The sequence below is a fragment of the Atta colombica genome, unplaced genomic scaffold (genome assembly GCF_001594045.1).
Source record: "Atta colombica isolate Treedump-2 unplaced genomic scaffold, Acol1.0 scaffold32, whole genome shotgun sequence".
In the NCBI taxonomy this organism is placed as follows: Eukaryota; Metazoa; Arthropoda; class Insecta; order Hymenoptera; family Formicidae; genus Atta; species Atta colombica.
In genome coordinates, this window is record NW_017259426.1 from 1,825,598 (window position 1) to 1,838,478 (window position 12,881).

The 12,881-nt window shown below is 35.5% G+C and overlaps 1 protein-coding gene and 1 long non-coding RNA gene across 2 annotated transcripts in view; one reads left to right on the top strand and one right to left on the bottom strand.

The window, feature by feature from the left end:
• LOC108690388 overlaps positions 1-12,881 on the bottom strand; it is a 315,031-nt gene that overhangs the window by 29,199 nt on the left and 272,951 nt on the right. The gene's annotated exons all lie outside the window — the stretch shown is intronic.
• Positions 1-12,881, top strand: part of LOC108690381 (homeobox protein caupolican) — a 43,737-nt gene that overhangs the window by 7,094 nt on the left and 23,762 nt on the right. The window contains exon 2 of the mRNA XM_018197640.1: positions 5,608-6,000. Within this exon, the coding sequence (XP_018053129.1) occupies positions 5,608-6,000 (393 nt within the window). The remainder of the gene's footprint in view (positions 1-5,607; positions 6,001-12,881) is intronic.

A 12,881-nucleotide genomic window follows, 5' to 3' on the forward strand; every position in this document is an offset into this window, starting at 1 on the left:
ATCACGTGGCATTCTGTTAAATTTTAATTGAAGATCTCATCTGTCTGCACGTTATAAAAGTCGCCATAGTAACTAATTTGTCGAGAGGAAAAGGCCCGTAATGCCGTTGTCGTACAAGAGGTCTAAGGTGGAGAGGACGAAGGGAGAGTCAAGATTCTTGCCTGTTTTCGTGATGGTTGTGATTCCGGTGAAGAGAAAAAGATACATGATAGCGTGACATGAAAGAGAGAAAGAAAGAGAGAAGCTGCAGTGTGAGGAAGAAGTGGTCTCTGAGGGAAGGAAGGCAAGCAGAAAAGATAAGCCGCACAACTCAACCTTTCCTGTCGCCATCTTTTCAATATAAACTGCGTCCACGTAATTGATGGCTGCCAGTCCGTCGTAATAAATTTACGAACATTCGTCTTTTAAGAACCCACTGAAAATAATATAATTTGAGCAAATATTGTTTGGTGGAACATCGTTGAAAGACGTACCTAAATCTAAAATTACTAATAAATTTTATTTCAAATAAAATAAATTCTTACCGCAGTTTTATATCGCAATTCAATAACACTACAATATATCTTTTTTCTTACTATGCTAAAAGGATCAAGTGAATTATTACGGAAAAAAGAAAATAATGAAAAACCAAATATTTCATCAGTGTGAAGAATATAATTATGGAAAAGTCATTATCAACGTAATTATGAAAACGTAATTATCCAAATATTTCAAAATTTTTTGCATCAAAAATATAATATAATATAATCTAATAAAAAAATAGAAACAGTCAATAATGATACTCAATATCTATTTCCAATGTTAATAGATAAGTATTTAGTAGTCGATTAGAAACATAACTCGACATTACGTGTCAATTATTTTCTCATGGATGATGTCAATGACACATGATTAACTCAAGTACTATCCAGTTTCACTCGGACAAATGTAATCCTGTTTATACAGGTCGATTGTAACGATATATTTACGTAGCAGATCTGTTTCTTAGAGGATTTCGGGTTCTCCGGGTTTTCATTCAGTCCCCTTCGCACGTGTAAGTGTTCATGCGTATTCACAGGATGCTTTCCATTCTTTGATAATAAGTCAATATAAATGTCGTTTTATCTTTGTTATTTCTGTGCCAAAAAAGATAGAATGAAGTTTGGTCACTAAATGAAAAGCATCTACAGTGCGAATTCAATAATGTCTATGATTTTTATATATTAAAGATATAAACTGATTAAACAAGAGCAGAAATATGTGAAAAAAATTAAATAATGCAATTTCAAACTATATATATAGTAAAATTTTGAGAAACGTGCAAATTAATTAACAAGGAAGCAGTTTGCACTTAATACATTTTATTATAAAACTTTTTATAGCGTGAATTCAATAAAAACTTTTGAACTCACTTTTCACCGATTGTGTCATTCTGTCGTTACAAAGATCGCTACTTAAGTTATACATGGTGAAAGCCGTAAGTGAGAATGCTTTCTATCTTGACAAAGTGACGAATCTTGTCAATTTCACAAGGTAGATTATTGGTGGACTATCTCTCAATTAATCATCGCGATAGGCGATATTGACTTATTATTCTTAGAAGATGCCGCTCATTTCAGGTGCTTTTTTTCTCTTTTACGATAATGAAAATTATCGATTATGTAATAATAATTCAACGTACGCGTAGCCATTTGTATGATCGATTTAAGCACGGATTTAAATCAAAAGACCTTCAAATTGAAAAAGGATGTTTTATATTTCGTATTAAAATTGTAAAATTTATTAGTACTATTTATCTAATTTAATTTCTATTTCCAAATGTAATATATCTACAACAAAGTTTCTCTGTGTGTTGGATCATCCGATTTAATTTGAAAAAAAATTGAACGTGTCAATGATTACTCGCTCTTTAACTGTCATTTATAAATTCCAGAAAACTTTGGCGACATAACTTTCCACGTAAAATTAATGTTAGATCGCGGTCAAGCGGGACGATGTAACGCGCACCGTTCTAGAAATTATACCGATAATAGCCGCCATTTTCCGGACATCAAATAAGCGAGCTTTCGCCACTCGTACCTTTTTTCATGAGAAATAGAAACTTACTTAAACAGCGATATTATTACAAACCGCAAATATCAAATAATAAAGGAATCTCAACATTTTTGCTGTTTAAGTCTTTTTATAGACGATATTATACAAACCACAAATATCAAGAAATAAAAGAATCCAAGTATTCTTGCTTTCTAACCGATTTTGCGGATAAATATAACCAATATAGTACATTCACGTATTTATAAAATATATATATTTGGAATTGTTTCTCTCCATGTATAAGTAATTGTTTAAAAAAAGTATGCTAGTAGACCCGAAGAGAAAATTCTAAATTCTAAGCTAGCGCTTGTATCAGGATTCGTACAAAATCCGACACGTTTGGTTACTCGAGGGGTTGCCAACGAGCGCGTCGCGAAACGATCGGTGACAAGGTGGAGCACAAGAAGTGGAGGCGGGATAGGACCATATCACGGCGACTCTTCCTGCGTCACGAGATCCGAAGGGTTTTCGCGCCGGCGGCTGCTGCGGGGGTGAAAGTGGGGTCTTAAAAGGTTCCGGTGGGAAACCCAGCAGGGCGTGAATGGCTCCAGACACGTTGGAGGTGCCTGGAACGTTTCGTTAGAAGCAAGGAGAAAAAGAGTGGGACGGAGAGAGGGCCGAAGGAGTCGAGGGGGGGAGACTACGAGTGCACATATACACGCGCACACACGTGTCGCGTGTTGTTATGCGTGAACGAGGACACACGTGCGCGCGCGCATAGCATGTCTCCGAAATCCGCCGCTACACCGCCGTTACACCACCACCGTTATACCGCCACGACAAAAGTGCGCGGGGTCTTTGTTCACGAAAGTTCGGTTTACCTCGTTTTTTCGGTAGTTTCGGTGCGGATCCAACGCGATGCAATGCGCCATCCCTTCGCCCTTCTATTTTTGCAACGGCGTGATATTTCTTCTGAAAATACGCAAGCGTATTGACGCACGCTTACGGAAAATCGATGAGTATAAGATTGTAAACAGCGTGAGCCGGAAATGGAGCTCAGTGTTGCGGAAGCAACTTCTCGAATTTTCTCACGAAGATAGTTATGTAGATGGTTCATTGTAGATCGAGATAATTATGCAAATCATTGAAACCGCGTAATTCGAAGCATAAACAGGGCAGTCGAATGCTACATCGAGTATCTTTTAAATTCTTCATCGTCTCTCAGAAAAAAAAATGTCTAGAACACAAAAGTCACACTGAAAAAAAAAAGATTGGTTGCTGCAACAATAATTTAGATAGTAAAATATGACATAGCATTTTTATATGGCTACAGTAATCAGTTTTTGGTTGTAGCAACAAATTTTTAGTTGCGTTAACCTATCGAAATCATATACAGACATTGCGGATAGGTTAACGCAACTAAAAATTTGCTACTATAACCAAAAATTGATTGCTGTAGCCATATAAAATGCTATGCCATATTTTACTATCTAAATTGTTGCAGTAACCAATCTTTTCTTTCAGTGCACAATATTGTTTTCCAGCAAGACTTTGCAAGACACAATGTAACACAATGAATTATTTCCTGTTTAACATTGCCAAACAACGAAGATGTATTGATTTACTGTATTACACTGTGTCATCTGTGTTTCTTCCTGGAAAGCATTGTAAGTCAGCATGATTTTGGACATTTTCCAGCAAGGACACTCCAGTATAACACAATAAATCATTTCACAATATTACATTGTGTCCTTGTTTTATATTAGCAAATAACAAGAATGTAATAATTCAGTGTATTTTCACTGGAAAAAGCTCCTATTTGTCACATATAAGTTTACTTATAAGTGACAAATGAAGTCATAATGATGTCGTATCCCAACGAACAATTTTGAGCGTTTTCTAACAAGGACAATATAAGGACAATAAATCGTTTTATAGTATTACATTGTGTCCTTGTTTATTGTTGGCAAACAACAGGAATGTGATAATTCACTGTATTACATTGTATTCTCACTGGAAAATTCTCCTATTTATCACTTATAAGTTTACTTATAGGTGACATATGAAATCATAGTGTCCTAGCAAACAAGCTGACATTATTTGTCGTTATTTTGACGTTATTTTGACATTAAAGACATTATTTTGACATCAAATGACGATGAACAACATCAACTTGTTTGTTAGATTAGTATCATTTTGATTCTATTCCTGAGTGACTCCACATGATTATACCCAATAATCTTCATTATCTTTATTTATTTTCGGACTTTCGAGCAAACAGGAGATTGAAGTGAATCGCGTCCCCACGGTGCTTAACCGGGACACAGTTATATATTTTATCGTGCGAGAAACGATAGAGGCTCCCATCGGTATATATAAAAACTTCGCCGCGAGTCACCATATTTTTGTAAACGCGCCGAGTTTGAAATTGATAAGCGATGCCGGGCTTTTAATAATTCACGAGAGAGGTGAAACACTAAAACGCGAAGGAGAATCGTTTGCGGGAATAAAGTTCTTGTCGATTCTATTCGTCACGCGTACGCCGCAAGGATTCGTGGGCGTTTTCGTGGGTGATTTCGACACGGTCTACGAATAGAAAGGTATTATATACATATACGAGGGAGAGAGAGAGTCGTTTTCCGGGCTCTCTCTCTCTCTCTCTCTCTCTCTCTCTCCTTCTCTCTTCAGTGTGTAACGGAATGCGAGAGAGCTGTCGGAGAGAAGGCTTTATCAACGCAGATATACAACCCGACTCGTCGTGGCGGCTCTCGAGCCTCCCGTCCTCTCGAAATAACTCCGCGCCCTTGCCATATTAATTACCGGGATTCATTCCGTTCTCATTTACAATGGGCTAATTTAGCGTGAGGCAACCTCGGAACGATCCCCTGCGCGCTAACACGCACATGAGAGTGACGTCTCTTTCTGTTTATACGAGCTTAACAAAGCTATTAATCGTGGGAGGAATAATCGCTCTCCGTTAAGCGCTGAGATTGTTTCGATAAAATTAATACATCATGAAATATATATCTTATACTTTTTTTAACATAAAATATTCTTGCGCGTTTGTAAAAATAAAGGCGATGATTATTGAAGGTTCATCGATAAAATTTTCATACAAAGAAAAAAAACCCCCGTAAAATCCCAGGTAGAATCTTTTTCTCGTCATTTATCTTGGCAAAAGAGGGGCATCATTATCGATATTTGTGAATACTGGGTTTTTTGAAGTCACTGAGACGATGTAAATTAGCTAAAAAGGCACTGAAACTAGAAAAAAATATCTTTTGTATTTTTTAGCTATATATACATATGTAGTACATATGTATGTTCTTATCATGACACGTCTATGCATATATGCTTACGAACAGCTATTTTACGCGTTATTTATATGTATCTACGTTGAAAAATAAAGAGAATGTGAAATGAATCTCTGTAGAAGACGAGGTTTTTATGACCGCACGAATATCAAAGTCAGCTTGAAACAAGAGTTAAAAAAACTAATTCCTAATTTTACAAGGAAATGTATGGAACTTCTCTACATCATGCATGCGCGTAATTATACTATGTTAATGACGTATTTTTCCTTTTATTTTTCAGCTCCTAGTGAGTGGGGGGCAACCGACAACGGCGACGTCGCCGGCGATGTCGGGGGGTGCGTTGAGCCCGGGTGCTCTATCGCCTTCGTCGACGGCGACAACGACGACGGGGGTCGGGCCCGCAGGTACTGGCGGTGCTACGACTCCCGTGGGTGGTGCCGCCACCGGACCTGGTTGCTGTGAGAACGGTAGGCCCATGATGACGGATCCTGTGACGGGGCAAACGGTGTGCAGCTGCCAATACGACAACGCCGCGAGATTTGCGTTGAGCACTTATCCTCGGCTACCCACCGCAACTTCCTACTCCTCCTACCCCACGCCGACGCCCTCCACCACCGATCAAGGCCCTTATCCTAGCATCGGCATGGATAGCTCTGCGTTTTATTCGCCTTTGGTAAGTTTTCTTGTATTTTTGACACGATAGTGTATTAATGTTAAAAATATTGTCAACCGATTTTATCCCTCAATCATCAGTATTAAAAATATTGTTGAATGATTATCTTTTTTTAGCTTTTACTTTATTATATTAAACGATTATCTTTTAGTGAGTATCAGTTTTAAAAAAATCAAAATCGTCGTTAATCAATGTTAATATTTAGGATACAAAACATTATAGGTACACATATACATGATCCTTTACTTCAAAAGTAAGTGTTTGTGATATAACAAAAAAAATTAAATTTCTGAACTTGACAGAAAATTATTGACTAATTAAATAATATACGGCAAAAAGATTCTTAACGTGATCAAATTTTTTCATTTTTGTCGTTTTTTCATTTTTGTCAGTTGTGACAATTTTTGTGAAGTCATTTTTGATGATTGATATTTACTTAACTTTTATGGTAATAACTCGAGAAAATTACATTTTTTAATTGAATTATTTTTGAAATAAGGAAATGATATAATTGAAATAATATAAATTTTTTTTGAACGTTAATAATTATTTTTTCAATGGTTTCAAACAAAAATTATTAATATTAGAAAATAAAATTTATACTGACAGTTTAGAAAATTAATTATTATGTTTTTATTCCATCTCAAAATTAATTCTGTTTTTCAAGAATCAAAAATTCTTTGACTTTTTTTGTAGTTTTAAATTTGCTATAACATTAAAATTATAATATAAAGTTTCTTGTTACCTACGAAAGATCGTCTTATGCTTTGCAACGTGTAACGCGGTCATTGCCAGATGCAGATTGATCGATTCGTCGTTCTAGATGTGCGATTATTGCTTCTTCAGTATTAACTTAAGACGGATTAGCACATAGTGTTGCTGCGAATTAGCTTGGAATCCTGGCGACGAAACCCTCTCTCGGACGTCGGGATCGTGTGGCCTCTTCGATTGCCTCACGCTTAGGAATTTGTGCATCTTCGCAGACTGGATCAGTACCGGCTGCGTCGAATTATTCACTCGTCCCTTTCTCGAGAAACGACCGATAATCTCGTTTAAGTTTCGATTCGCGGAAGGCGAGGTTGCTCGTTACGTTCTCAAGGGGCTGTCGGTGATGAATTCACGCGCATATGTCACCAGGGAATCCTCCTCGACTGTGCTTCGGTCCCAAAGAAGCCAGAAGAATCTGGAGAAACGCGCGTCAAATCAGTTTCAGACAATCTAAAATTCGCCAAAAAATTTTATCTGTAATTTCATTATAATATAACATTGAAAATATTTTCTGGATCGGAATTTTATCTGTAAAATTAATTGCTGCTCTACTTTCAAATAAAAATCGTATTCTTATATAAAGTAACGTATGCAAGATAAACGATACCAATAATATAATTTGATTTTCTCGTGTATTTTGCAATTTAGAAGATTGCATGGATGCATTACATTCACACTGATAAGCACCTCCCGGAGTGAAAGAAAGCATAGTAGCCAATTAAATTTGAATTTATCGGACGATTATACTAATTGGCTGCTTTTAGGTGGCGTTGTCGATTAATGTATTTCACGCGCGGCCAATGGCCCGAGACAAAAATAAAGTTGCTATGGAGAAGAAAATCTAGGAAAAAGGAATCGTTATGATAGCTCATAATGTAGTCGGAAATTGTTCCGTTTTACACTGCGATTCGATGGCGTTGGGAATTTATATATCCGCTACGATTCATTGCATGTAATTTGTAGACAGGAGTTTATCTCGAATGAAATTCAGCGAATGCATTTACCATCCGGGAGACACTTCTCATTTTTCACACGCAATTAGCGACGTAAATTTACAGACGCAATTTTCTAAATCGCATGTAAGCAACGATCTCTCATCGGTATAGCTCGGTTGAACTAATGTGTCACGCTTTTAGGAAGGTGGAATCATCATAATTTGGTAAAAAGGCAAAAAAAGTATCTGTCAAGGGAATACTGTTTTCACGTGAAGAATTATCATTAGAATCGCAATTATCGTTAAAATCAATTTTTAATAATGACATTATTTGTGCAAGCATAATCAATCTGTAACGGCAATTTCTATAATGGCACGAGACAGCGTGCCATTGACGTGTGCCGTAAATGTGTCATTACCTCCTATAATCAGATAATATGTGTAGCTATCTCTACAGTATATTTTCATTTTCACGAGTCGTTATGTTTGTACGACTGAAAAAGCTATCGGCTTTTTGATGTTGCCGCGTAATCAGTGCATGCTCTGGACAGATAAACACTGATACGACACAGAGCCTTATCTGAATAACAGAGCGCACGTCAATCATATTGTCCTGCGATTTTATATTCTTGTGTCGTATCGAGTATCGATTTGGTATACTTATTTTGCAAATTCATTTATACTGCGCCGATATCACAAAATAGTACCTATAATCTAAGATTTACATTTTAATTATTCTCTCGGAATTTACTCAACAAAATTTTTCCGTGTCATTTTATAGTTAATTTCACGTGATAATAATATCACGAGATAATATACTTAATTAAACACGTCTGCCTGACAGATTGCGCATATTCGCGCAAGCTCGATAATCTATCATTAGATCTGAATATCAATTGTGAAATTAGCGCAAAAACTAAGAGACTGTCTATTCTAATAATACCAATTCGTAATGACGTAATGACGTAATATAATAATATATAGTCAGAAAATATGAGTTAATTGCAATTAAAATAGTAAATATATGCGTTTACTATTTTAATTGCACTTAACTCATACTTTCTGATGTAACTATGTGTATTATATAGACGTATATGTTTACTATTTTAATTGCAATTAATTAATATTTTCTGATGTAGCTATATTATTAAAAACATTATTACGGCACGTCTCTATGAATCGGTCTTATTATTTCTCTAAGCTAATTTCGTGAAAAATGTTCAGATGTAATGATAGATCTACTGTCGAGCTAGCGCGTGTTTGCAATCTGTCAGGCATGTTTAAACATGTATTTAATTATACATCTCTTTTGAAATATCGATATTGATATATCAAATATGAAAATGCCTTTGGAATGCTTTTTCTGAGATAGAAGGCCATCTCGATATTGTTCCCTTTTTTGCATTCATAAATAAAATTTCTGCACAAAAATATATTCCACATATGACATTTGCGAATCCCGCTTATCGTGCGGATGCGCACGATTGTGCTAAGCGAGATTGTCTCTGTCAAACGAATCGGCGATGAAGGAAGGGAAGAGGCGGACACCGAAAGGACGGGAAGTAGGGAGAGGAGAGTGCTCTCATCGCTCTCGCGAACGAGTTTATAGAATCAATACGCGGGATGCCATGAAACAGGGACGGGAGCCATGGGGGATACCGCGACGGCGGGAGTGCGCGAACGCGAGAAAGGACGAGAGGAGGACGTAACTGCGCGAGATAGGGGAGCATTGGTAGACGGAAACCTCTTCTCATCAGCCGACGGATTCGTCTTATTTCGCGTAGTGACTGTCGGCGTAACGGATTCCGAGATTTGCTCTGGCAACATTTTCCTCGAGAATTCCGCCGCACAGCACTTTGTGCTTTGAATCTTTATTCTCTTGATGTTTTGCATTTTATTCGCATTGCTTGCGATACGTACAGTATAATTGTACTTCAAACGTTGTCTTAATACGGTAAAAATTTGTAATGCGTCGTTATTGCATGAGAGATTCTGTGATAGATATATCTTATCTAAGATAGATTTTATACACTGAAAGAAAGTCTCGTTGCATTAATTGGAATTCAAGTAGATTCAGAAGGATACAAATCAGACATTTATAATTATATATAAATATATCAACCTTCCAGTCGAGATAAAAAATTTAATTACAATAATTACAGAATTTTGATTTATATGATTAAAATTCATTTTGTTTGTACTTCTTGTTGATACAACCAGAATATTTTTCTCACGTAAATTCAATGTACATATTTTTCTAACAGTCAAGGTTATGAATAATTGGCAAATACTAATTAGATCTATTACTGCGATCTCAAGACTCGGAAATTTAAAAGACTTAGAAAAGAAAAAGAATTGACAGACTATATTCCCTCCATAGAACGCTCTGCAGATGATAGACATTTTTCATATTGATAATACGCATAAAACCAGTAACATGAAAATAAGAAGAGCAAATTAAATATTTTTCTCTTTTGAAGTCGTTTTATCTCGGAACTCGTTTTATCTCGGAATATTTCAAGTTATTTGATTAATAATGGAAATGTTTGCTATTTTGTAATATTAATTACGAGTTTATAGGATGCTGAGAATAGCATGATGCCCCATGCATATGAAACTTGGATATTCATCCAATGATATCAGTATATCTATCAATACTGATTCCGCGGTTGTAGAGAAGCACATATGTCTGTCGCAATACGAAAGTCGTAATGTTTCGATCCGTGATATCGTGCGTTATTACGGCCCATTGAAAAGCGTAACACGCGTAGCTTTCTTAATCGTAGATTGTTACGCTTTTATAATTGGCACTTAAACGCGGCTGGCGTGCAATATTGCCGTGTGCAGCGTGCGTTTAGTTGCACATACATCCGCGAGTAATATATTGGTGATTGCGTAAAATTATTGCAGAGTCCTTGCTTCTAATCTTTACGAATTTACTAGTTCATACAAGTACAATTTCGACTGATGATCATTTCTTTAGCATCTAATAATTCTCAATATCAGAATTCATTCATCAATTACTCCGTGATTTTCTGTGAAAAATTTTCTATAAAAAATTTTTTTACTATGTTCGTTTAATATTGAAGAAGTATTAAAAGAATTATTGAAAAATACTTGTGTATTCGTATGTGTAGATAAGAATCATAGTTGTCGGTGTTTTTACTATCATTCTATACGCAGACAGTCGATCGCGCGGGTGAGTTCCGCTGTAATTGAGACTGATGAACTGAAGGACGAAGGGATGCTCCCTCGTACATATTGGTTTAGTCCTGGCGAAGCCTTAAGAATGCTATTTGTCGCGCGAGACGGCGGGACGCGCGGACGTCATAGTTTTGCATCTTTATCGGTATAAATTGCAGTCCGACCGGTCAATCGTTCGTGGAATTTCAACGCCGTGGCATAATTTGGCGCACGCGACCATCACTGCCAGCAATTGGATGACGAACGATACGACAGGGTGTAGCTTGGAATGCCATAAACGTCTGACTGCCGGGAATATTGAGTATTTTGACGAATCTTTTCCATTCATATTGCGATGTTACCGTTTTTCTTCTTTTTTTTTTAAATGAAAGAGAAATTTTAAGTGAGAAAAAAGCTTGCTATGTAAAAAAAGTTGCTCTGTGCAATGAACGTTATAAGCGAAGTTACGACATTCAAGTGATAAAATATTTAGAAACTAGAAAAAAAAAAATTTCTTTAATGATCATAATTTTTTCAAGAATTTGTATACAAAAAGATACAAGGAACAATAATATGCTTGATTTTTTGCATAACAATGTTCTCTCAATTACTTTCGTTATACGCCCTTTTATAAATATTGTTACATATCGTATAATTCAAACTTCCTATTCTTACAATTAGAAAAAAATATAATATATGTTGCTGCAGATTAAATAGCAATGAAAAAAAAATAAACAATTTTGAAGATTATCTTTTTCAAAACGTCGCTTGTAATTTTAAATATTATTATACATAGTGAAAAAATTACAAATACTTTAGAAAAAAAATAAAAGTAAAGTAAAATAAATATCTTTAGATATTTATTTTAATAGTACAAGTATAAATTTTAATGATATATTGGGTTGTCCGGAAAGTTCGTGCCGACTAACCTATATAATTTAATAAATGTATACTAAAATTTAAATCTTCTGCGTTTCAATTTTCCTTCAACGGCACGAACTTTCCGGACAACCCAATATTTTATTTATTTAATTAAAAGTGAAATAAAATATTTTTACATCATATAAATATAGCTATATGAGATACAAATATGTTATAAATATAGTTTATTTCATATAATTTTGTTTCTTTTATATTTTTTATCAAGTTTACTATAGTTTTTGGTTTTTTTTTTCAATGGGATTTCTTCCTTTGATCTTTTTTATAGGATAGTTAAGCACGTGTTCTTGACGATTCAAATCGACGGACTGATTTCGATAGGGCATTACAATATAATAAGAATCAGATTAGCATTGAATGGAGTGAGTAATACGATGAATTGTTGAAAAAATGCCCTATAAGATTCCTATAAGTCTCACAATGTGCAAAGTAACTTTTATTTTTGAAAAAGTAAGAATATAGAAAGTATCACATCGTAAATATATATATATGAATAAATAATGCTTCAAATTTTACGTAATGTCGTTCTAAATTATACCTAAAAATTGTACAAATTGTTTTTAAAAGATAATTGCTATGAAATCGATGCATAACTTTGAATTACGTATATTTTTAATTTATGTCATATATCGAAATAGCACACAGATGACAAATATTTTGTCAAGAATGATACGGATCTATCTACATTTTTAGAGTACCCTGTAGAGGAGACAATTATAGGTGCTATTGCATTAACTTGATGGACTATGCCACAGCGACACAGGATATCAAGTTAGAGCCACCTTGCTGTCGCGCTCCCTAATGCATCGCATACGTCGCAAGATTTGGGGCGCAACACAACGATTATTGCTACCTTAATACAGGCGTGCTCTTATAATCGGTTAAACCAGCGACCGGTGACCCTGTGTGACTATGCATAGTCGTAACAATAGTCCGAAGCGTCGACGTCGGACCACCCGCAGTTCGCCATTAAAGCTTCTGAAAAGAAGAGAAATAAAGACGAAGATACACACACATACACACACACACACACACACATTATATATATATATATATG